We start from the raw sequence: 27328 nt of genomic DNA on the forward strand, positions 1-27328 counted from the left end.
CTCTCTCTCTCTCTCTCTCTCTCTCTCTCTCTCTCTCTCTCTCTCTCATTCTTCATCCTCCACTATCACTGTCATTTTAAAAAAGCCTTTGTGGTCTTTCTCATGGATTATTGAAATAGCTCCTGACTGGTTCAGCTGCCTTCTACGTCATCCCTCTTAAACGTCTCCTGTTCTTTGAGTCAGAGCGATCGTCCTAAAACGCAGCTCCGATCTTTCCATTCTCCCCCCTGAGACTCTCCACTAGCACCATATTCATAATAGGAGAAAGGTCCGATCTCTAGAACATGGCATAGAGGTCTTTGACTCTCTGGCTGCTCATTGCTTTTTCCTTCACTTCTCTATCTACCTCCTTTCCCACTGTAAATCAGGTGACTCTGAGAAACCCTTAGTCTCATGCCCATACTAAGCTGGGCACACTTTAAACTATGCTCCTTCTTCTTCCTGGAATGGTCTTTCTTCTCTTGCCTTTTCTCTGGGAAGCTCCTTTGAAACTATCTTTATTCTTTCACACCCTTCTTAGGTGTCACCATCCCTGGGCAGCCTTTCCGAACCTTTCTCACCCTCTGAATGAATTCCTTTCTCTTCTGCACCTTGTACATAGTTGGTTGATCATGGGTACTATATTTTATTTGCACAGCTTCCTTCTCTCCTGGACTGTGGCTCTTTGAGGCCAGGAATGAGGTCAGTCATTTGGGCCTCTAGAGTGCAAACTCAGTGTCTGTGTGGCCCATGGGAGATTTTTAAATGCATCTTGAAAGAAACAAACTATCAATAGTCAGGAGGACTCTCCTTAACCCAAAGGACTGATGCTTAATTGCAGGGAGGGTCTCAGGTATGAGAGCAGGTTGGGTCAGGAATGTATTTTTGGGGTGGGGGACATAGCTTAAGACAGGCCTTGGTCTGCCACATCCACAGGAGCTGGGTGGGGAGACCGCGTGCGCATCACGTGTTGTCTGGGGTTTGGCAGAGTGGAGACATCAGTGCTGATGGTGCCCAGATCCCCACACTTAACAGCAGATCCCATAGGTTATTAAAGCTGAGAGCCTAGCTAGGAAGATTAGCTGGAGGAAGTGCTTTAGCCATGGAAAGTCGCTTGATTAGTGCCTCAGACATTGCATGGCACCGTGGTGTTGGGTTTCCATCTGAACCATTACTCAGATATTTGAGATCGGGAGCTTCGGTTCTAACCTGACATTGCATTTGATTTCTCAAATCCATGCATCAGAAATGGGCCTTGCTCACTTCTCTCAGACTGCATTTCCCAGCAGTGAGTTTTGTATCCTTGGTGTTTGGACATTTGAAAAGGATGCTGAGAATTAACCCATATGGTGTTTGTTTAGGTGGGGAATCCTAAATAGCTTCTTGTACAGGGAGAACACAGTAGCAAATATATCTTTACAATAATGTGTTTTAAATCAAAAGGGCTCCATATTTTTCCCTGTGTTTGAATGTGACATTCTTGATCATTCCAGACCCACCTGTCTGAGAACACAGGAATCAAAAACAGAAGTCACTCTCAAATTTCACCTCTATTTAATCCATCACAGGAACATACTGGCTTTTCACTGTATATATAGAAAAAACCACATTAGGACATTTAAACAAAGTGACACAGATCATCAGCAGATCAACCGGGAATGGCGGCTCAATCAAACAAATGTATGTTGAGAATTTCCACAGGGCAGCTCTCACAGCAGCGAAGCCAAATTTGTTTAGTATCCATGAGTTAGCTGCTTAGGAGCATTCGCTATGCTGCATGCCAGATGATGACTTTTCTAGGTAAACATCCATTTAGCAGCATATACCCATCCATGAAAGTGTTGGCGTGATTTTGATCCATTCTCCTGGACTCCTGAAATGATGACTTCATTCCACGGGCAGCCAAGTACCCAACCCACGCATGCACCATTTAGGATAAAAATAAAAGGGGATGGGCAAGCTATACACTTATTTCGAAATGTAATATAACCATCCAAAAGGTAGGAGAAACTCCATAAAATTGACAGGCCATTTCACTTTTCTGACAAGCAGTAAAGCAAGCATCATTAAAATGGATGTCAAATTACAGGGCAGGGAAGCAGCAGGGAAGATACTTACCTTGTTCTTGGTATTTGAAATAGAATGTGGCATATTTATCCTACCTCAGTCTAAACTTGGAGACATTCCTTTTTGTGGTAGGGGGTTGGGAGCTTATTTATTAAATTGGAATTTCAGAATCAGATTCCATAAGTAAGAACACTTGGATTCTTCAGAAAAGGGCAATTTAAAATTTGTCTCGTTAATTCTTGTATTTGAGCAATTTATTTATTTTTTTAAAGGTGTCACTTGAAGAATAGAGGACTCTATTGAGCAGAGTCTTTAAGCTCAGAACAAAAGAGCCAAGTGTTTATTAAAAAAACACAGAAACAAAACCCAAAACTTTCTGGTAGAATTTTCAAACTCTGTGCTTACTCTCACTGGCTGTTGTGAAATCCAGCTTGTGTTGTGTAAAGTTCAGCTCAGTGCTCTAGTTTATTAACCGAAAGCCTCTCTTTCTGATTCTCTTCAACTGGGGAATTCTCAATTTGCGGGGCCGGGGGCGGGGGGGGGTGGTGTGTGTGTGTGTGTGTGGATATTTTCAAACAGAAAGCTTGAGAATTCCCTTTTTGGATCAAGGGGTAATTGTATGAAATTTATTGGAAAAGATTATTGTTTCCAAACTTTAACCTCCTCTGCAAGAGCACTTGGCAATTATCACCTACTTGAGCAAGTATTCTGAATGCTTAATAGTTTAGAAATCCTCTAAAAAGTACCTCTTTTCCAGTGGTGGCAATGACTTTTGTGGGTAATAGCTTCCTTTAAAATCTGTTTAAGATACAGAGCTGGGTGAGCTACAAAGTACAGCTTCTAAAGATAAAAGTCCTCATAACTAGCATTTTCTAAAGTTGGTTCAATTTGAATTTGAGCACCTACTATATTCACAGCACTGGAGGAGGGTATAAAGATAATTGAGACATAGCCCTTGCCCTCAGGTAGCTGAAAATCAAAACGGGGAAATAGACATGAAAACAACTAACTATAATAGCACCAGGGTAAATGACAGAAGAATACATCCTGAGGTACATTTTATATTCTCTGGGATACAAAAAGGAAGGCGCTCACTCTGCTTGGGGAGGTGGTGGACATGTAGACTGGAAACCCTTAGCAGATGAGATGACATCTAAACTGGATCTGAAAGAGTTTCAATGTATAAATCTTGAGTGTTGCGTCCTCTGTGAGGCCCTCCCTATCTAAAGTAGCCACCCACCACATTTCTAACTGCTTAATTTTCTCCTCAGCACCTAAGATTCTCTCATGTTGTCCAGCTATGCGTTGGTTCCTTTCTCCCTCTACCCACCAGGCTGTAAGGTTCTTGAGATCAGGGGCATTGCTGGTTTTGCTCACTGCTCCATCCCTCGCTCTCAGAGCAGCAGTAGACTTCGCTAGGGAGCAGTGTGATGGAGAATGAGGAAAGGACATTCAAGAACAGAAGGTTGTCAAGGAAAACAACACAGAGAAACCAAACTCTACACTCATGAACGTGAAATAGACTATTGTGGCTAGATTATAAGATGCATTAAAGGCATAAGATGGGCAAATTGGTTATGACCAATCATGAAAGAATTTTCTGAGGTCTCCAGAAAGCTGTGACCAATTTTTGAGAAGAAAATTGATGAGCTCTAACCCTCCGAAATCTTTCTAAAATGAGTGTCAATCTTGACCCAGGATAAAACTTTCTTGGGAGAATGATGCACCTTTAGCACCCTATAGGCATCCAGGAACGCAGTTGTCTTATACGTTCTTCAATCCCTTTATCCAGGTCTTAAGATGGGATGTAGGGAATTTTTATGTTTTTATTATTAATGTGCCCCCAAATGCGGATAAATTGGAGGCCATCATTAAATCTATAAAGAAAACATTGATGTAAGTGCACACAGAGCTTTAGTGAATTGAGTTCAGGACAGAATAATCTTAGAGCAAGTGGGGATTTGTTATAAACAGAATATTTTGTTTAAATATAAATAAAAAATAAGAACAATAACCTGCCATGTGCCCACACATACATTTTACATAGTTCCAAGAATGCTGTTTATCAAAGTAGCTCCCAGGTATTGGGATGAACCAGAAGCTTTCAAAGTGTTGATTGATCACTCTTTGCTAGCAGTTCACCAGGCTTACACAGCTACTCCAAAATCAACAGCCTGGAAGAAAATTATACAAGGTTTGGAACAAAGGCTGGAATGTTAGGTTAGCAGCTGCCTTACATTGCAGTAAATATGTCAATTAATATTCATAAATGTCTAGAGGCATGATCTAGTAAGAGTACAGAATAAGCTGCATATGACAATTTAATTTTCTACCCCAAAGGAACCCTGGCTACTCCTCACTTCCGCATAATAGAACTCTGAGAGAACTCTGGGTGGGTTTGCCCGTCTTCCTACTACTGAACTTCTTAAAAGTCTTGGGAATGTTATCAGGGTATTGTGAGGTATTTACATCCCAAGTGTACCAGTTTCCATCTTCATCCATCAGCTGAGACTTAAGAGGTGTTTTTGGATGTTCACCTATTACACCCTAGTAATGAAAGGACAGCAAGAAAGTTCTTCGTGTTCTTTTATTGTATTCTTTTATCTTTCAAGGCACATGTTCTTTTTGAAGTGTTGAAATAGGATATTTGTGGGAGGAATTGACCTGCCCTACCCAAGAGATAGGAGAAGAGATAAATGAATCCCATGACTTTTTCTTCTGTGCATTTTGGGCTAAAATCATGGGAAAAGTTTATCATTTCCCATTATCAAATGTTGCTTATTGCTCATTGGCCAGTAATGCCTCCTCTAACCATACTCAGTCCAGGCTATTTCCTGCATCATCACACAGCTCTTGGCAGAAGAACTCATCTCTTTGTACCATGTCAATGACCACATTGATCTTTTCACATTTGGTTTCAACAAGTGTCTATTGAGAGGTTATTGCTAGGGGAGTGGTAGAGAATGAATCATTCACGAACCATTTCATTACCTTTTGTTATCTGAATGCAGGTGGATCTGAAAGACACTGACCTTTAAGAACTGTCACTTAAGACCTAGAGGCGAGAGAATCTTTCCTAATAATAATGATATTGACTTTTGGCATTCACAGTTTCCTCTAAAGTATACGAAAGATGCTCAAATGAATGATTCCTTCTGATTTTTTACTGTAATTTTGTGTCACAAGTATATTAAAAACCTGTGTTGTCTAATAGAAATATAAATGAGAACCACATATTAATTAAAAAATATCTGGTAGCTCCATTAAAACAGGTAAAAAGAAACAGGGAGACTTAATCTTACTAGTATCTCTTACTTAACCCACTGTATCCCAAATTGTATCATTTCTGTATGTAATCAATATACAAAAACTATCAACTAGATATTTTACAATTTTTGTACCAAGTTTTAAAAACCTGGTGTATAATTTTAACTTACAGCTCCTATTGATTTGGAGTAGCCTCATTTCAAAGGCTCAGTTGCCACATGTGTCTAGAGGCTACCATATTGAGCAAATGTCAGATATGGATAAATAAACTGAGGTTCAACTAGATTGAGAGACTTTCCCAGGGCCACATAACTAGTTAGGTGGACTTGAATCCCATGTGGTCTTCTGGTTTAAACAGGAATTGGCTTGGGGCTGTGGTTTACAGTTTATCTGAATTTACTTGTGATATTGTGGGTTGAGGCTATATACTAGGAAGCTGGAGAGGTTATGAAGAATGATTCTATCATATGAACAAGGCTTCTTTATTGCTAGATCTAGAAATGCCATAAAGTTTGTACTTTAAAAAATAAGCTCCAGGGCTTCCCTGGTGGCGCAGTGGTTGAGAGTCCGCCTGCCGATGCAGGAGACATGGGTTCGTGCCCCGGTCCGGGAAGATCCCACATGCCGCAGAGCGGCTGGGCCCGTGAGCCATGGCCGCTGGGCCTGCGTGTCCGGAGCCTGTGCTCCGCAACGGGAGAGGCTGCAACAGTGAGAGGCCCGCGTACCGCCAAAAAAAATAAGCTCCAAGTGAAATTTGGATGCACAGTCTGGTTTGGGATAGCTGCTCTTGTCTTTGAACTCCTTGAAGGCTCATTTCTGTATTTATCTATTCCTATATTTATTCATTCTTTTAAGTATTTATTGACCATTTACCATAGTGCCATAGTGTCTGGTGCTGCAGGCGCACCAGTGAACAAAGCAGACAGGGTCCCTACCCTCGTGAAGCTTACATTCTACAACCTACAAAGTACAGCTGGTTCATAGCAGGTGTTGCAGTAAATGCTGGAGAATCAAATTTAGTTGGCAATATTCGATGTTGGCTTACCAATCTTCCTTCCAGGAGGACTCAGTAAAAATCTTGAGGAAAGGATAAATATATGGTTTACCCATATAGGGATTTTTTGTTTGTCTAGTTTTACTCTTCTTCTAACAAATGTATTTGAAGAGGCTGCAATGTGAGGACACGGTACAAACTCTGAATTGATTCCATTTGGTTAAATTCATCTATTAGGATTTTGAGCATTTGGAGTGTGTGTGTGTGTGTGTGTGTGTGTGTGTGTGTGTGTACAGAAGCATGTGTAGATTCAGCATGCACTTTTCCTTCCTTCAGTGGGACACTTTTACTGTATCCTTAAACAGACTGCAGGCACAATTTGTGTGATGCCTTTTGCAAATATCTGTTAGACTTTCTCAACTCAGAGAAAGAAAAAGATACCATTCACTACTTCTAGCACAACTGGTTTGCTTTGTCTGACATTTTTTTTTTTTTTGCGGTACGCGGGCCTCTCACTGCTGTGGCCTCTCCCGTTGCGGCGCACAGGCTCCGGACGCACAGGCTCCGGACGTGCAGGCTCAGCGGCCATGGCTCACGGGCCCAGCCGCTCCGCGGCATGTGGGATCTTCCCGGACCGGGGCACGAATCCGTGTCCCCTGCATTGGCAGGCGGACTCTCAACCACTGTGCAACCAGGGAAGCCCTGTCTGACATCTCTGAGTCATGAACTACACATTAAATTATTATCATGACCTAGAAACTTTGGCAGGGGGTTTCTACAGTACATTAGGCACCATGCTCCCTGCTCTCATCACCTTATAGTCCAGAAGAACTTTGGTGGAGGTGTGCTTTCATAAACTTTCCTACTTGGGCTCACTTGAATTTGGGGTGGGCAAATTGCCTGATCCTTTTATGACTCACCACATATTTACACAAGTTTTTTGTTTGTTTGTTTTTTGTATGTGTTTTGACTTGATGTAAATAATGCTTTTTGGAAAGAATTTATAATGCACCCCTTTTATACCTAGAAGAAAGAAAGTCTGCTCAGCTGGTTTTTCTTTAGCCAAGTATTTTCATTTGACCCTTCTAAGCTGGCTAAACTTTGAAGGCAAATGCAGATATACCCTACTGTTCGAAATGGTGTAGAGATTTAGGAGGGTTAATTTAAAAATTCATAAATCCTTTGCACTATTCAAATGAATGACCTGTAACCTTTTTTTGCCAGGTGACTTCTTTTGACTTAACTCTGTCCAAATAAATGTGTTTATTTAGGAAAGCTCAATGCTACCAAAAACTGACATGCTAAGCATCTCCTATGGCTCATAATATGTATGAGAGATGTGGACCACCCTCTGTTTTCTCATTATGCCAAATAATGGAAAGTGGAAATCACTCTAATCCTTTCTTCTGTGTCTGCTGTACCTCTGTGAATATGATAAACTCAATCCAATTAAAAGTCATTACCTCTCCAAGGCTCAGCCGCAGTCTATAACCTTTTGTTTCACAATTCTCTCAATTATCTGTCTTTATCACAGGTAGAATTTTTAGCCATCTTCCACTTCAGTTTTCTCTTAAAAAAGAGGAAATCACTTTTAGTGTTTATTATTGTAGTTCTTGTTTTCTATACCATTCACTTGACTCTATTCATTGCAGCTTTGTATTATACAAGTTAATTCTTCCTGGGCATTTGTCTTATCTCCCTGACTAGATTATAAGTTCTTTGAAATCAGCAATTTCACTTTATTCTTTTTATTGTGACCCCCCACATGGTGCTTTGCATATAAAAGTCTTGTTGACTAAATAATTAACGGTCTGTGGTATGTGTTGGATCATAGTTGCTAAGATCTAATAGTAGTGATGAGTATTAAAAAGTTGAGTGAAGTAGAGTAATACAACAGGGAGAGCAACAAAAACACAAAAATAAAAACAGCACGAGGCTTGTTAAGTTATTGCATAATTATTTCATATGCTTTAGGAATCTCTCCTGCCCCCAGAGGATTTTCTTAACATTATATACTTTTGATAGAATTACAGTATTTCCAATTTTTCCTTTCAAGCAGTCATAGTTTATATACGTTTACATGGACTGATGAACAATATATTTGAATCAACAAGCATCTTACATGTTTAGATGAGTACACTGATGATTTTCTAGCTTCTTTAGCTCTGAGATTCTACAATGCTATGAAAAAATGGATATTGCAATCAGTTATTTCATCAGTCAAGCAACATGATTCCAAAAGATTTTAACTTAACTATATTTAACAGCTCAACTATTAACTTAGCTATACTCAACAGCTATAACCTATTTAAAAAGCAGTTTGTTAAAGAAGATTTATTGGAATGAATCCATAAAATGATCAGCAAAAGCATAAAACAAAATCACTGAGATTTTGCTTATTCTGGAGAATAATACCTGGATCGAAGTAAGAGTCATTTTAGATAATGTTGATATAAGTAGGCAACACAATATTTTATGTATATGCTACGAAATATGAAGTTACAAATATTTGTAACAGGTTTTGGGTATTCCTCTTTCGCAAAGCACCTTGATGAATAGATTCTTTTTTTGAGATTTTTTTCCACCACATAAATACAGCTCTCAAATTTATTTTGCTACTATTGCTTTTAGTTAAGTTTCTTTGACCATCATAGGCATATGTGGATATTATTTGGGAAAGGAACATCATCTTTGAATAGTGTGGGACACCAGAAAATAGTAGTGCTGCCGTTTTCTCTGACAACTGTTGCTTTAAATTGGAGACTCCAGGGTGATCCGGCCGGGCTTCCCTCTGCATACAGCACTGTTCTGAGGTCAAGCAGAACTACCTCTGGTCTGTTTAGCACAACTTTCAATTCAAACTGGAAGGTAAATGCTGTGGTTTGGGCCATTTATAGGCTGGTGGGAGTTTCACTGGCATCCCAGCAGTCCCACCTGGTTCACAGGAGAACTTCTAGTTTTTTTTGCAGTGAAGTAGACCACGCAGAAATACATTTTTACTAGTTACATGACAGGGAAACCATCCACTTCTCCATGTAGTTTTCTTCTTGGCTTATTTTGTAATAGAAATGTGGGCAATGCTGTTTTAGAACCTGTTCATTTCATCATTTTGAGTTATTTAGAAGCCGTGAGAGTAAATCATCCCTTTTTTTTTAAGTTGATGCAATTAAAAGAATTTTTAAAAAATTTTTATTTACTTATTTATTTTTTGGCTACATTGGGTCTCAGTTGCAGCACACGGAATCTTCGTTGAGGCATGCGGGATTTTTTGTTGTGGTGTGCGGGCTTCTCTCTAGTTGTGACGTGTGGATTTTCTCTCTCTAGTTGTGGCGCCCGGGCTCCAGGGCACGTGGGCTCTGTAGTTTGCGGCACGCGGGCTCTCTAGTTGAGGCGCGCGAGCTCAGTAGTTGTGGTGCGCGGGCTTAGTTGCCCCGCGGTATGTGGGATCTTAGTTCCCCAACCAGGGATCAAACCCACATCCCCTGCATTGGAAAGCGGATTCTTTACCACTGTACCACTGGGGAAGTCCCAGTCATCCCTTATTTGATCCTTATGTTACTGTGAAGAACGTGGTGATTCTAAGAAATGAATGTGAATGACAACTGCATTTCCACCAAGAATTGAAAGAAGAGATTTATTCTTGTTTTTTTCCATTTTTTATTGAGGTAAAATTGACGTATAACATTATATTAGTTTCAGGTGTACTAATTTGATATTTGTGTGTATTGCAAAGTAATTGTTACAGTAAGTCTAGTTAACATTTTCACCATACCTAATTACAAATTCTTTTTGTAATGAGAACTTTTAAGATCTACTCTCTTAGCAACTTTCAAATATGCAATACAGTATTATTCATTATAGTCACCATGCTGTACATTACGTCACCATGACTTACTTATTTTTTAACTGGAAGTTTGCACCTTTTGACCCCCTTTACCCATTTCACCTAATTCTGTAGATTGGCATGCCCAATTGCAGTTACTTATATTCAACTCTTAACAGCCATCACTCTTCCTAACCTCATTTTAGATCTTATTTTATTGCATAGTCATATACCTGTTACCATCTCTGTCTTCACTACTCAACTCTAAGTTTCTTGAGGGCAGAAGTTTGATTTTATTCAACTCTATACCTAGCCATAGCAACTTTCACAGTTCCAGGCACAGAATGGTACCAAATCAATGTTTTGGGGTGGATAAATGACTAAGTCTGAGAAGTAGCATCTTGGGCAAAGAGTATCACCCCAACACTTCAATCATCTAATTCCTCTCCTAATGCTAGGAAAGAATTGAAATCTGGGCACTTTTGTAGTCTATCTACCCGCAAAATTTCAATTGGAATGTGTGACTGAAGCAGTCACACAAAACTGGTGAAGTCTGGGACATCTGTTTAATACTTAACTTTCATAGTATGGAGCCCACCAAAGATTTTGACAGTCAAATGTATATTTATTCCACAGGAAACGTTATCAACCAGTGCAAAAGTTTACTGGCACTAGCTGGTGATATAATGGGTAGTTTAAATCCTGCTAACTGCAAATAATTTTTCAACAGTGTTTATGATTGTGGTAGAGTTTAGTGAGGCAAAAGTACAGATAACATAAATATTTCGACAAAAGCCGATTGTACTGGAGCCATGAGTAAATTAGACCCAGTTTGTAAATAAATTTAGTTTTTTGCCAGCAAACATTTATAATACTCTCTTGCTGCAAACGATAGTAATTTATATAGAAGAGGTCCTGAATGCCTTTCTCTAAAAGTCAGTTCTCATTAGGAGGCAGTGCCTGGTGCCCATCAAGTGTCTTAGACTGTGTGACTCAATTAGACTTGAAGGATACTGTACAGACCACCTAATGCTACTAGTTATTGTACATGTTGATAATGACAATTTCCAGAGACCATACATAGTTTGCTAGTCTATGAAGTTGTAATATTATATCATTCCCTTAAATACCTAGCTTGTGTTACCACTTAGCAATGTTGAAATTACCCCTTCTCAAATCATAAGTGCTATTTAGTGTATGTATACACATATACATGCTACATCTGTTCATATTTTTCCTGAAAACATTTTTTATCTAAGTGTATAATGTTTTCTCAAATTATAAAAAACCCTTTCTTTATGTTTTTCAGTGACACTCCATCCATCCCCATGGTTTTGAATGATTTTACGTTTAATATGATGTCGTGTTGGGAAACTCCATATGGGGGCTTTTAGAGTTTGAAATAGGGGCAGAAAATTGCACTCCTTGGAATCATCTAAACTTATTTTACACTGAAGATACTGTATTTGCAATGGGGCGAGAGTCCAAGCTGAAATCAGCTAAATAAGGAATTTCCCCACAGAATCACTTTAAGATCATACGTTGTTGTCCTTGTTCCCAAGCCTTGTGAGAACAAGGAACATTGTTCACTTGCAAATAAAACCTAATTTTGAGACTAACACAATTTCATTCTTTTGGGCACTCTCTGCTCCTTATCAAACTCAGAGTGTGGTTAGGTTAGCGTTCTATGGCTTGTTCACATTCCTTTTTATCGGCAAGCCATTGCTACAACTCCCTCTTCTGCCAGACAAGCATAATTATTTTCTTTTCTTTATGTAGGACTCCTGGCTATAAGAAAGCTCTTCTGTTTTGTAGCAACAGGGAAGGGTCTGCATCAAGTTAGCTGTGACAATGAACTTGAACTTATATTTACACTGTTTATTCAGTTCTCCTGCACACCTATCTTTGTTTATTATATAGTAGAAAGTGGAGGGCAATCTTATTTACTTTTTGATCTTCATCTTTGAGGGTTGTTTTGAATATTTTTACCTAGTTTATGTTAGAATTCAGTCTCCTTGTTACAAAATACACTCCCTGCTCCTTCCTTTAACTTGTAGCTCCTGAGTTTTGGTCTCTCCTTTGGAGGCAGCAAGGATCTCTGCCAAAAGCCACCAAGCCACACTTAGGTAATTATAATAAACAAGTTGGGGCTCTCATTTCACATGCAGAGCTGGATGAAGCAGCTCTGTGGTCAGAGGGATCCCAGTTGCTCCTCTGTTAGCAATGGCACATTAATGCACCCTCATGCTCTCCTCCCCAGCTTTAAACACTTTTTTTTTTTAAAGGAAGCAAATCAGGTCACTCTTTAGCATGTGAAGGGCTGCAGCTTTCTTCTGAAACCACCATCAACAACATAAACAAATTAGAGGTAGTAAACCACACATTCTGCCCACACGTAAACCACAGTCCTCACCAGAGGGCAGTCTACTTAATGTGAGAATAACAGCCCAGTTTTATAAGCCTCTACTGGGAATAAATTCCAGTTTTACTGGTTAGAACAAAGTTGGGCAGCCAGAGTACAGTCTCTCCTAGGTTACATGTTGGGAGAGACCAAACCAATTCTCAAAGTGTCTTTCCAGGAAATATATTTTATAAGCTTCTGGTATACCAAACTTTGACCATCCTTTGGTTTTCATTATGTAGAACTGAGATTGCTTGAGTGGAATGGACCTGGGGCTGAACTTGTCCAATGTGCTTATTTTATGGATAAGGAAACAGGGACCCTAAAAAGCTATGAGTCTCAAGCTCTGAGGTTACTCTGGGCAGTGAAGACTTATTGCGGAATCCGGACCTCCACGTCAGGGCTTGTGCCACTCCTGCTTTTCCTGAGTGCAGACGGCATAGTTTACAAATCCCCCAACTTGACCCATATGGGAGTTATAAAATATTCCCTATACCTTCCTGATGCTGATATGCTTCCTTTCCTGACAATGGTTGGTCCTCAACTAATGTGTCCAGCCCTAAACTAATGTGTTCCGTCATCAGTAAATTCCTGCCTGTGATAGTCTTTTCTTAAATACCTGTTTAAACAGTAATTTAGATAAGAGTGTCCCATTTGTGTGCAACAGGAAATGCCTGCCTTCTTTTAGATATGCTGGCAAATAATTACTGTAGATATGGCTTGAATACTGAAAGGCTGTACTCTGGTCATTTCAGACTGCCTGAGAGTAACCACCCAGTCTGCTGCGACATAATTTCAGGGCATTTCTATTTTACTCTAAATGAATCTGAAGGAAAATCACTTTGGGGATATAAAAAGCTTATGAGAAAAGCCATCAGGTCAAAGGTTGCCAAAAGTCTCTTAAAAATTTGTCTTGCTAAAAGAGAGTGGAGGCACATAGTTATAATGTAAAAGAAACAGTATGTGATATGTGATAAGTCTGTTCTTACCTGGTCATTCCAGTGGGTATTGGTGATTGGGTCTCCCTTAACAACAGAATAAGCCAAACATTAACCAGGTCATGTTTTTCCTTGGAGCAGTGCTCACAGAGCTTTAATGTCTTTATTTTAGCTGTTTTAGATTCTGTAAGTAGATACCAAAGGGCTTTACTGGTACCTCAACTATGAATTTTCTGACAATTACTTTCCCTAACCAGTTTTAAAAAACTTAATTCCATCTCTGATGAGGAACTTTTGGAAGTGGCCAAACCCATTTCATAAGAGCTTAGAAGCTACCAGTTTAATTCACAAACCATACTTCTTTAGTGAAATGTCTGTGAAATTCCTAGGAGTGTGGTGAAACTCTTAACCAGATTTAAAACCCCAGGACAAGCAAGGGATATGCCACAATCCCAAGAGAAAGATAAATGTTTGTTCACTGATTTGGTCCTTTACTTTCAACTCCTGTGGTATTTTTTGCCATCTTCCTCGCTTGCCTCCCAACACTCTTTCATAATTTTAGGGTCTTTTTGACAGCCCATAAACAGAATATTTTTAGGAAACCCTGGGGGAAAAAGTTCCGTAAGGAAGAAATGGAATACTCTGGTACAAGGAAGTAGCAAATACTGGAGGTGCAAGGAAGCTTAGAAGATCACTGAAAAAATTCCATGTGCCAAACCACGTTGATACGTTATTTCACAAAAATAATGGCCTCCAGAGACATGGATTCTACAAATGCAATCCAGTGTCAGCGGATTCCATGAGGTCTACTTTCTTTTCACCCCTCTCTGCTGGAGGCAGCTCACTCTGAAGACCATGTCCATCAGCAGCTTCCATTCTATTAGATGCCTCTATTTTCTCAGCCTGTGCCTCTGGACCCTTTCTACGGTGCTTCAAATCTAGTTTAAGTCAGTTTTCTGGCAATTCGTTTTTCTTACTTTTACTAGTTTCCTTTCGTTGGGATCTTAAATTTCATTATCTGGGGCCATTCTCTCACAGTTTTCTGCTGGCCAGTTCAGAGCCTCCTCCTTTGCTCTGTTTGTGCGTCTGGCATGACTTGGGCTCCACCCTTTCCCCAAGCCCAGCGCGCCTTGATTGGTTGCGTTGCTGGTGCAGAAGAGCTGGCTCCTCTGCTTTCTCGGCAACAGGCCTCGGTCAACGCTCTGGAATTGTCCTAACAAGGGAAGAAGAGCATGTCCGGTTTGAATTTTGGAAGGAAATTGATGTCTTCCCCCTCCCTCCCCGCCCCGCCCCGCCCCGCCCTGCCCTACCGTTAGCAGGCACCAACTCTTGGATTCGTGTTCATGCGCTCACGTCCTACCAGGAGTTCCCCGGTGGGGCTTGAGGTTTGGCAGCGCCTGCTCTGCTCGTGGAGCTGGGCACGCATCCGCAGCTCTCAGCCACGTGTAATCCTTCCTGTCTGCTCTCAAGTTGGGCACAAAGTACTGGCGCTCGGGCCCACCCTCTTCTTTAGTAGCAATTAACCTTTACTACAGAGCTTCCTTTGAAGTTTGCTCATGTTTTTATTACAAAACTGCAATGAGGAACATAATGGGGGGAAATGTCTAAATTTCTGAGTTACCTAATCTGTTCAATTCCCTTGCTGGTCTCCTCCTGGCAGTTGTTTCATGTAGTTTTGATCTCAACCAGTCTGCCTGAGATTTCAAACCATGTTTCTGTCTCAGCCTATTTTTAAGATTAGTGAGCACACAAGCACACTACAAATGCACATGGATGTGTCTATTATATGCGTATGTGTGTACAGCTGAGTATATAGAACAGATTTCTTATTTAATGTCTAAGGAAATTTGTCTTAGAGTCAAACTACATATATATGCTTTTAATGTTAATATTAAACTCTATTTAGTTGCTAAATATTTTCTATCATGTGAAGAAGAGTAGAGAGGAAAATTATTTACGTTAGTATCACTAATGATAATGCTGAGTGATAAGTATTATATGACAGGTACGGAATGCTATTAATGGTGAAACTCAGGATTTTGAATGGCATCTGCCCAGAAGATTTGCAGTTAAACTAGGCAGAGGGGCCAAGTTAAACAAATGGTGAGTTATGTAAAACCCACAAAAAGAGAAGGCATTTTAGGCCAGCCTTGCAAATAAGAACCAAAGAATTATGAGTGAAATGGCATTTTTTTTCCTAGCCTGCCGTTCACAGGAGCTCAAATAAATGAAATCATTTTTCTCTGCTTTTCACTCAGCAGTAAATCATTGGTAATCCAAGGTTGGTAGGAAAGCAACTATGAAGCTCAAAGAAAATACAAGAGAATCTTTTTTTTTTTTTCCTTAGGATGGGTAAGGACTTTCTAAGAAAAATGTAAAAATCACAAAGGAAAAATAGACTTCATTCCATACAAGTTAAAAAGTTTGTACAACGAAAACCCCATTAAAAAAAACAAATGATAAATGATCTACTGGGGATAGTAGCAAAAACTATATCAAAGGGCTCATTTCTTTATGATTAATAAGACAGACCAATAAAAGCCCAATTAAAGCTGCATTAAAAACAGTGAATAACTTGCAAAAGGAGAAATAGAAATGACAAAAATATTTAGTCTTAGTAATCATTGAGATGTGAATTAAAGCAACAATAGATATACAGTCTTTTCCATTGTATTAATAAAATTTAAAAACAAGACATAATAATAAATGCCAGTATGGTTGCTAGAAGTATAAACTGGTATACACCTCTGATAAACAATCTGTCAATACTCACTAAGCTTTCTTCCAGGAATCTAACCTAGGGAAATTAAAATAGATGAAAATAAATATTTATATGAAAGAACGTTCATTTCAGTGGTATTTATGGTATCAGAAAATTAGAAGCAACATAAATAAATACTATGCTAATAGTTCACTTATTATGGATGTATATTATGGAATATTATATAGCAATTAAATATAGTTTAATATTTTTAAAACCATAAGAAAGTGTTCATATATCAAGTGAAAAGGTGAAAAAATAAACTATTCACATGGTAGGGCCACAATTTTGAAAAAACAAACTTTTAAACATATCTTTAAAGAAAAAAAGCAAGTTGCCTACAAGTTAAAGGGAGGAGTGGATTTAAACACTTGGGTTCTAGTCTCAGCTGACTTTGTATATACGGATTAGCGTCCTTGAGTATCAGGTTACACATTTGCAAAATGGAAGGTTATTCTTCTCACCATAGTTTTCTCATTGGATTGTGAGAAAACAGATACATCTGTAGAAGTTATTATTATCAGTATTATTTGTGCAGTTTCCTCTTTGCAGATTCTGATACGTTTTCAAAATACATCTCTTCAAGTGGAAACCTTATGGTAGTTATTCAGAGTCATAGAAATAAATACAGTCTAATACAAGTGTGGCTGCTTTCTTGGTTTCCAGGGATATCAGAACACCTAAAAGTTGAATTGAAGAGTTTGATTTCCAAGAGCATTTCCCAAGTCATTTGCCTCAAATTGAACAATAAGCTTGTCCTTCTGTCCTCCTTCAGTTAATGACACACCTAAAGGATGCAAGAAGCAAATTCCAGTAGCAGGCAGTTCAGATCCAAGAAGTTACAAGGGTTATTTATCTTTATGGGAGCACTGATGTATATAGCACTTCTTACCTGCTACTAACCTGTTGTAAATGTGTCCAACCTGTCAATATGATATCTGAGCAATGCTTTAATTAACTGTAGTTACAGCTCAGGGAAAAAAATCTACCAATTTTTCCTCAATAACAGAGATTTAATGGAGATATGATAATTGAGATAGTTTGTCATTTAGATGAAATGTTTTAGGAGCTTTTTGGATGGTTCTTGAGTAATGTACATGGAGACAGTAGTTTACTTTATGCAAATATTCAATGCAGTATGATAAACTGCATTTGCTGTTGAAAATTTCATAATGCTAGATTACGTTGAAATATTGTTGCATGTTTTGATACGTAAAACTCAGCAGTTTTATATTTCCATTTTTTGTTACCACAGCCCTTTTTATATTTAATTCAGGTGATACTAGATTAACAGTGGCTTGAAAACAAATTGCCTGAGTTTGCATATACATTTAACGCCTGCATGTGGATGAATAGGACCGTAAATCTTTCTCCTGGATTTGCTTGACCTATATAAGTTGTTCTTTAGGTTTAATTGGATTTTTTTGCTATTGTAAGCAAAATTGCATTCAGGTTTTAAATTCAAATTCTTCTGTGCAGCAGCCTGGGCACACGTGTATTTTGTCACCACAGGAATTAAAATCCAAACTCACTAGTTTAGAAATTATGCATTGGGAAAGTTTGTGGGTAACTCAAAGGCATGGGGTCAGCTATGTCAGGGGGAGGGCCCAGATGGCTTTGTCTCTATCCTTTTTTAAGATTTGAGATCACTCTGATGGAACTGACAGTATGACTAATTTAACCCTTTGAGGTAACAGGGGAGATTCTACTGACCTTTAATGGATAATTACTGGAGGAAATAGTTCTATTCATTTGGAAGCATTTTTGTTTCCTGCTGCTTAAATGGATAAGTCTATAGATTACACAATGTCTTCCAATTTTTAGCACTTCTCAAAAAAACCCCAAATCTTCACATTGATTGATAAATCCCTTTAAGAATCTGTAAAATAACTCTGCATTTGTAGTAATTAAATGTTACAACTCTAGAGAGATTTTTTTATATGTTTTTAGCTGTATCAAGAGTGCTAGTGAACTTTTGGCTCTTAGGTTGAAATGAAAAATCTCCCTGAAGAATAAAATTAGATAGACTTTATCAAAGGTGTTTGGACCCTGAAGTATATTTCTCTGATAGTATTTCTTTGGGGGCATTATTGAAATAGTTTCTTTTGATGTTGGGCTTGGAGAAAAGTTTGTAATCTATAGTGTTCCATTTCTACGGGTTTAAAGATGCTTTTCAGGATCAAAATAATTTCCTATATTTGGTAGAAAAATATTGGTTTGGTTTAGTAGTTCAATAAAATTATATGTTAGGTTGATTATCTATGTAACAAGTATTTTTTGAGCACCTTTATGAGGATCACTTGGAGAATTCCTAAGAAGTGTGTTTTGAGTTTTCCCTTTAAGGGTCTATTTCCTAGTTTGGAATAAAAGAATTATTCATATTAAACTCTAGGTAACAATAGGCAGAATTATTTGATCATCAGATTGAGGGAGGAAATTATGTGAGAATTCAAAGAAGGGGGATATTTATGCTAAATGGGATGGCAAAGAGATAAGTTGGGAGTTGACATAGAGAATGACTAGAAGTTGGATGGCCAAAGGGACTGAGATAGGGTAGCCTGGCAGGAAGAACCACTGAGCTCAGAAGTCAGGGATAAGCTTTTTCTGGCCTGGGGGCTCCTACTGAGGAGTGTTAAGATTAAGAGAGAAATAAGATTGCTTTCAAAATGAAAGAGATTCTATTCCAAGCCTAAGAACTCTAGGTTTTACTTGTGGACATTAGGGATTATTAGAGGCTATTGCACAGGAATGTTGATATGCCAGGAAGATAAATTCAGCAGCATTGTACAGGCTCAGTGTTGAGGGATACTGGAAAGAGGTTGGCAGTCTGAAGATCCAGTTAGAGGACTGTTAGAAAATTCAGGAATGAAAACATGGATTGAAAGAATGGGATGAAGGTACAAATCTTGCAAGAAGAATGGACAGCATTTAATGACTGAATAGACTGAGGATGAAGGAGAGACAATATCTATGTTATTTTAGAACCTTGAATATGGATAATTGGGGGAAATATTATGTTTAATGGAAATGGGGAAGTGGGCAGGAGACTCGATTTGAGACTAGATGATAATGTGCAAGATTTTGTATATGCTGAACTTGAATGATAATGAGCTTGTTATGTTGAGATCAAATGTCTCATAGGAATAAGTTTGGGTCCTGATTTGGTTCTGTGCTTGGTTTAAATGGCATTATCTCATTGTTTGAATCAAGAACCAAGCACCTCATTAGAAAGATACTTTTGCATGTACAATCACTTTGCACTTCACAAAACTTTAAGAGAAGTCAGTACTTGATGGACAATTGTTAATAGGTTTTATAGTTAATTAATTTCCATAGAGAATCAGAGAAGGAATTAGGGATAGAACTCAGGTTTTCTACCCTCTAGCTCAATAAACTATCTTGGAAGATTCTAATAATTCATAGAACTGTAGGGTTGGTAGGATCTTAAGGGTCATCTAGTTCATCAACCTAAAGCTACAGTTTCTCCATATCATCATTAATTCATGACTGTCTAGGCTATATTAGAGCCCCTATGCTGGGGAATTTAAGGTAATCCATTTACCTTTGGATGGGTCTGATTGAAATCTGTCTTCTTGTAATTTTAACCCATTTTTCTTGGTTCCCTCCCTTGAAGGTCTACAAATTGAACAAATTAGGATTGGCTCTCAGTCCATAATCCTAGTGGAATAATCCTAGTGGAATCTTAGTGGAAACATGTTTATTTGCTTTAAGATAACTGAAATCTCCTTCAACTGGTGGGAAATTCAAGCTCAGTCATTATTCTTTATGCTTCCTTCCAGCCCCATGTTGCATAAAGATCTTAAGGCTGATACGGTGTGATCATTTACTACAGGTGTGGTGCTGCGCTGCTCTGGGGATACCTTAGAACTCCGGTGTTGAGTGTCCAGACTGCTAGTTACTCTACCCGGCTCTTCCCTCGAAGATGGTCTTGCCACCTCCCCCAGGGCACTGCTCCACGCAGAAGCCCTCTGATCTCTACCACTTCGCAGTCTGGAGGAAATTCACTGTCTTTTTGGTGCACCCCAAGACACTGTCTTCTCTTTTTTTCCTCTGGAAAACTCACCTAATTTCTTCAAGGATTTTAGCTTTTACAAATGTCCAGAGGAATCACTAGCATCAAGTAACTTTAACTCTCTGTGCTGTGTAAGTTACTGAGGCAAGGAAATACCAAGGGCTTGACGATGTGTTTGAAATGAGAAAGGAAAAATAAAGAACAAACATAAATTAATATTCCAATAAATAATCCTGCCATATAAATTTAAGCCTTGTTGCACATGGAAGCCTTTGGAATCTTTCATGACTCTCCTACAATTTAGTCCAAGATATCATTGCATGATATAACTTTCCAAGACGTTGTATAACGCTATTAGCTCCCAATTGGGGATGGTTTGCAGGATTGTAGGTACACATATGTTTACTTCTTATCTCTACTTTGTTCATAATAATATTTAAATTGCTGATTGTTTCCCAACTGCATAATAGGTTGAGCTGGTCCATGAGAGAACTGGCAGTTAAAGATTAGTTCATTTGATTTATGGATTCAACACAGATAAACCAAAGAGGCAATAATCCCTCCCCCCTCCTTCATCTGTGAATAACAGATTTTAATGCAGGCATAATTTAACACTGGTCTTTCCTATTTTGTCTTTAAAAAGCAACAACTTTATAAGGTTAAGATTGAGATGTGGAATTCTGTCTCTTCTATATTAGTAGGAATTAATGAACTTTTTATTTATTCACAGGTAATGAGTGTGTGTATGGCAGCTACCCTGAAATTCCTTTGGAAGAAATGCCAGATGCAGTTGGAGTAGCCAGCACTCTCTCCCCCAATATTCAAGAGCCATGCTCTCCAGCTACATCCAGCGAAGCATTCACTCCGAAGGAGGGCTCTCCTTACAAAGCCCCCATCTACATCCCTGATGATATCCCCATTCCTGCTGAGTTTGAACTTCGAGAGTCAAATATGCCTGGAGCAGGCCTTGGAATATGGACCAAAAGGAAAATTGAAGCAGGTGAAAAGTTTGGGCCTTATGTAGGAGAACAGAGGTCAAACCTGAAAGACCCCAGTTATGGATGGGAGGTAAGAATATATTTTGAGTTAACACATTTATATATATTAACATGTGTAAAGAAGAGATTACTTTTTTAAATGTCCATAAAATAAGCAAATTCCATTTGTTGCAAAATGTCTTCAAATAGATTTTTAAGGATGAACCTCCCTTACAATTTCACTGCTTGATAGAAACAAAGTATTGCTTAAAGATATGGCATGATAGAAAGGAACTCAACTGGTTCCTTGAATGATCAAAGGATAGTATCTTGAAAACATACTAAAGGATAGAAATATAGTTTTTTTATTAGTATTTGGAAACATTGAATATGGCCATCCCTACGGTATGTGGCGTAAGCAAACAAAAGTCATCATATGACATGTTCATTGTATTTTATCTTTTCTTTTTTGGGAAGGGGGTTTGGAAGATTGGAGGAAACATTAGTCTTCTGCATTTTGTGGCTTTGAGTTAATTTGGTTTTACTTTCATTCTATGTGTTTATTTTGCTCTGTGTTCTAATATATTTTACCCCTCTTATGATAACCCTGCTTTGATTCTACACGCTTCCAGAATGTGTGTACTGTACTGAATCCTGTGATGATTATATTCAAATTGATTTAATGAGTAATTCATGTATAAAAATGGCAGCAAAAAACAATATGAAAATCAGTTGCTAGTTTCAGTCATTCTTTTTATAGAACCCATCTGTAAATATGTAAGAGTGGGAAGTTATGGTCTAATTACAAAATCTAAATAAATTTTGTTTCATTAAGGACAGGTAACTATGTCATTCTTTTGAGTTTATAATTTTTGTACAAATTCAGTATATATATATATATTTCCCATTTATTTTTATACCTTAAAAACTTTTGTGGTTAAATCACAGCATCATAGTTCCTGGAATATCTGACCTATATCTGAAAAACTTGTAGGAAATTTCTACATGGGCAAGAAAGTGTGTTTTGGAGATGTGATTGACCTTTGGTTTCACAGTATTTCAGTTAGACGGAAAATGGATAGATTTATTTTGGTATGTTCTCTTAATATTTATGATCATTAATAGAATATCTGGTTAGCTTTTTAAATAGAAATAAATATGCAGTGCCTTCAGGACTTAATTTCAATTTTTTGTCCCTTTGCTTTATATGTGTCCCCTTATGAAATCTGCTCAAAATGCCATAATAAAAACAATTCTTGTTCAAATTCTGAAATGCTAAAAGTTAAGATCTGGATTTCACATAATTACAAATGAGAAATCCTTCCTTAGTTTTGTTCTTAGCCACAGCTTTGGTAAAGTTGTGTTTTAGCTACATTGCCTCTAGACATGTACATTGATAAGAGATTGTTAACAAATCACTGTAGCATTAACTGATATGTGAGTTGAATACGTTTTAAACCAAATGCGTACAAACTTTACGTCATTATTGTTCACCTTAAAATAATGGCTATAAACATTCTACTAATAAGTAACTCATTAAACTTTTATTACAAAATCTCTAGAGTTAAACAACAAGTGCAGTACTGTTCGAGATTATCCAGAAGGCTTGGAATAAACCAAGACTTAATAATGAAATCATTTTGCAATTCCAGGGTTGGTAAATGCAAGTCTGTGCCTTTTTAAACAGTATAGCTGTGGATTCGGGGATGAACCTGGGGATAGTTCTATATTTAGAGGAAATTTAAAAATAATTAATTTTTTTCTCCTTGGAGTAAAATATCTTCAGTATATACATGGGCAAATACTTACCTTGAAAAATGTAAAGTAATTCTTTTCATTATGTCAAACCTGAGTTGTTTTATTGCTTGGAATTCAAGATAACTTTACAAATAGTTCATGACTCTTTGGCTAAAGATCACCCATTTCCTCTCTCTCCTTCAAGAATTCAGTTGATGGTCAATTCGGTGGTTTTCTTTGCCATTTTAATGGTCTCTCGCTTCTGAGATTGTAGACTATCTGCTCTAGATGTATTGTGAACAAAACCAGAGAAAGAGCTCTTTTTGGTGATTTTGGCAAACTTGTTATCCACGGAGGAACAGTTGAGTTCTTGACTTTAGTATTTTGTTTTTTTAAAAAAATCTTACCATGGTTAATACCTAATCCAATCATGATCAACAAAGGCACTTGCACAAAGGCGTCTGACCTACTCTCATGTGCTCTTTTAAATTGTTCTCATGTCATATTGGCCCTCAACTGTAGCTGATTTCCCTCCTGTTTGGTTGGACAAATAGTTGTGATTAACTAGTGTGGCTTCTTTTCTGATACTCCTAAAAAATGATGAATTGAAGGATAAAATAACCTCTTAGGCCAAAGAAAATAAACATGAACAGAGGAAACCCAGATTCAGCAGTTATTGAGTACCTACTATGCATCAGATTCTGTACTAAATATTTCCTTGAGAGAAACCCAGCCTATCATAACTGAACAAGTCATTCCTATCTCTCGTACTATGCTTGCTCTTTTCTCCCTTCAGAGTCCCCCTCCTTGTGCATTTCCTGTTTAGTAAATTGCATTACCATCTGTTCAGTTGCTCAAGCCAAAAAAATGGATCATCTTTGACTGTACTCTCTCCCACACCAACCATGTCTGATTTATAGTTCCTATATTCTATCAAGCCTCCATTCTTTACACATACTGGTCTCCCTACCTGGGAATCTCCTTTTCCTTCGCATCTTTAGCAAGTTTCTATTCATTCCTCAAGTTCTCTTCTTCCATGACATCATCCCTGACCTTTCTAGTCACAATTTAGTACTGCTTACATTTTATCTCACCATAGCATCAGATAAATCCATACTAAAAAACTTAAAGCATTGTGCAGCACCCAGACTGTTTGCCTAGTTTCCCTAATAGAGCAACATTTCCGTGAGAGCTGGCATAGTTGTATCCACTAAGTGCAATGTCTTGATTGTGTCCTATCTGTGCTGCCTAATGCTAAGTATATTACCTGAAATAATCATACTGGATTAGTCGGCTCAGGCTGCTATAACAATATGCTACAGACTGGGGGGCTTAAACAACAGGAAATTTATTTTCTCACAATTCTGGAGGCTAGAGTGTGAAGTAAAAGTTTCAGCTGATTCTTTTCCTGATTTGCAGATGTTGCCTTCTTGCTATGTCTTCACATGGCTATTCCTAGGTGCATGCACATGCACACACACCTACACACACAGAGAGAGAGAGAGAGGGAGAGGGAGAGGGAGAGGGAGAGAGAGGGGGAGAGGGAGAGAGAGAGGAGAGAGAGAGAGAGAGAGAGAGAGAGAGGGAGAGAGAAGGCGGTGGTGGTGAGCACGCTCTGACGTCCTTTCTTCTTATAAGAACACTAATCCTATTGGATCAGAACCTCACCCTTATGACCTCATTGAACCTTAATTACCTCTTAAAGGCCCTATCTCCAAATTTAGTCACACTGGGGTCTAGGGTTCCAATATAAGGATTTGGGGGTGGCTTAAACATTCAGTCTATAACACAGACATTTAAAAATAATTGTTCAATAACAGAATGAGTGAAAGAATAAGTGAAAGAAAGGATGAATGGATATAGGATTATGTTACTCTGAAAGAGATGACAAGTGAGGACTTAGGTAGGCCCATGAAAAAGCTAGAATTTGGATTTTAGACATGTAGAATGAAGTCTTAACTCTGTCACTACTGTGTGATTCTAGGGAAACTACTCCTAATCAATTGATTCTTGCATTTTTATTTGACTAATGGGCTAATAATAACTGCCACACCTCATTAGCTGTTATGTAATTAAAATTAAGTAAAGAGATATGGTAGTTTCTTCAAAGAAAGTTTTTAAAAGAGAAAGCTCAAAGATAGTATTGCAGTTAGGGCCCACCTTTCTGAACCCCATTTAAATAATTTTTTAAGTTAACTATATTTCCCGAAAGGGGCACTTCTGGGGAATCATTTAAGTTTGTATTTTTGAGAAATAGGTTATTTTTGAAAAAACGTTCTATAGACCAAAATATACAGTTAGGTAAACTTAAGCCATAAACATAAAAAACATCATTTGTGTGATTTCTCCAAACCAGTATTGACTTAATAAAGAAAAACTCTAAAAATATTATTAGAGTTTGGTAGTGATTTCCACCTTGCAAAGCATATGACTTATCTCTAACAAAGAGATTTTCCAAGACTAGGGAGTGCTGGATTGTCTCTAGGACCTAAAAGTAATTAGTGATAGAACACTTTTTCTTACGTTTAGAACTTTAGAGTTACTGATTAGTGAAGAATAATTTAAAAAATTCTCTTGGTTCAAGTTGAGGTTTTCTTGTATGCTTCCTTCTAAGATGACCATTATGTGATAACATAGGAATTGCTTGGCAGAACAGAAGGGAGCAGGCTTCTGGAGGGAGACCTCTGAGGCTCAAATCCTCTTTAGGGTTCTGTGTGCTAGTTGAATGATTTGGGAAAAGTTACTAAATTCGTTGTCCCTCAGTTTATTTGCATGTTACATGGTGATAATAATTGTACGTACCCACTTAGAATTGTTGTGAGGATAAAATGTGACATCGTGTGTTAAAAGCCTACCAAAGAGCCTTCTATCTGGTAGAAGTGCTTAATAAAGGTGAAAAGCAACAAAAGCTTGACTAAAACACAGATCTAGCCCAGGGTCATTAGATAGGGCAAAAGCCAATTATATTTTATTTACTGATTTTTCTATAAATGATTGCTCTTTCTCCCACTTGTTTTCTAGAAGTTCAGTTACCTCCAGGATGATCTAATTATGTGACTCTGAGTTTATTGAAAAGGAGGCACTGATTGCTTCCTAATTAAGAATTAAAACAAGGATTCAGGAGAGATTCATAAATTTCTTTTTAAGCCAAAGAGCAATTTGCGTGGCACATTTTTTAATAGTCTGGAAATGGTTCATTGGAAAAAGAGAGTGAAGTTTTGTTTCTTTGGAATATTGCCATTTAGCGTATTTTCTTTGCCTATATTTGTTGTCATTGGCCATCACAAAACTCTGCGAGTAGATGTAAGTCAGTGCACCTGTTAGGTGCCGAATCTTCTGTTCTATCTGTCTCACCCAGAATTGCTCCAGATTACCTTGATCAGTTAAAATACCAGGTATGAACTTGGCTTTTCATTTTCTCCCCTCAAGCATACACATATTCAGACTTAGAAAAATAATGACATGCGTGGACAGTAAATTTCTCTTATGTTGGGTTAAATAGATGGGAAGGAATAGTGGAAAGAGATTTTACAGGAGTCAGACATTCATTAAATAATTCTGATGCAGTGCTTTGACAATACACTATATTCTAGCAATGTAGTCCTGAAATGTGATATTACAATGAATGTGTGCCTCCCTATATCATTTTAAAAGAAATAGCTCTCACATTTGTAAGTTTGATTTTGGGTCCTGTGGTAATGCCTTACCCATTGAAACATGCAATCTATGTGTTAACTGAAACATGAGCATACATTAAAACAACAACAACAACAACATCAAAATTTCCAGATACCTAACAACTGAGTTCAGAGTCAGGAGGTTGACAATCAAATAATGTATGTTTGGTAACAAAGAAAAATGGGATAATTTTAGAGATATGTACCAGGTACCTTTGAATGGCAATATTTCTCACTTATTTCTCTCTAGATCTCCTTGGGCCCAAAATGAATTTTCTCTGGTTTGGCATTGATTTCAGAGAAAATGTTTATTCATTAATGAGAAGGTACGTTCACATGACAAGTTGTATATCCTTAAAGCTAGATAACTAAAAAGTGAAGACCTTTGTCTTAATAATTCTGAAATGAATTGATTCCAATAGAATTATTATGCCACGAAATATCCCAAAGGGTGTCTTTAATAGGTAGTTAGGAAAGAAAAATGTAATCTAATAATAAATGTATAATACCATAAAACCTTGTATAAAAAGTATTTATTGTTTGCAATATTATTTAAAAGGTGGCAAATATAGTTTGGATATTAAATTTTACTATGTGAGGAATTAAGACTCCACACTTCCACTGCAGGGGGTGTGGGTACGATCCCTGCCTGGGAAGCTGAAATCCCACATGCC

The 27328-nt window shown here is 37.9% G+C and overlaps 1 protein-coding gene across 7 annotated transcripts in view; it reads left to right on the top strand.

Annotated features, from left to right (window-relative positions):
• MECOM (MDS1 and EVI1 complex locus) overlaps nt 1-27328 on the top strand; it is a 568287-nt gene that overhangs the window by 259718 nt on the left and 281241 nt on the right. For all 7 annotated transcript variants that reach the window (XM_027112184.1, XM_027112201.1, XM_027112273.1 and 4 more), the window contains exon 2: nt 20994-21331. In XM_027112184.1, the coding sequence (XP_026967985.1) occupies nt 20994-21331 (338 nt within the window). The remainder of the gene's footprint in view (nt 1-20993; nt 21332-27328) is intronic.

Source organism: Aethalodelphis obliquidens, unplaced genomic scaffold, assembly GCF_003676395.1.
Source record: "Aethalodelphis obliquidens isolate GAN/ISIS:26980383/991018 unplaced genomic scaffold, ASM367639v1 scaffold1, whole genome shotgun sequence".
Lineage (NCBI taxonomy): Eukaryota > Metazoa > Chordata > Mammalia > Artiodactyla > Delphinidae > Aethalodelphis > Aethalodelphis obliquidens.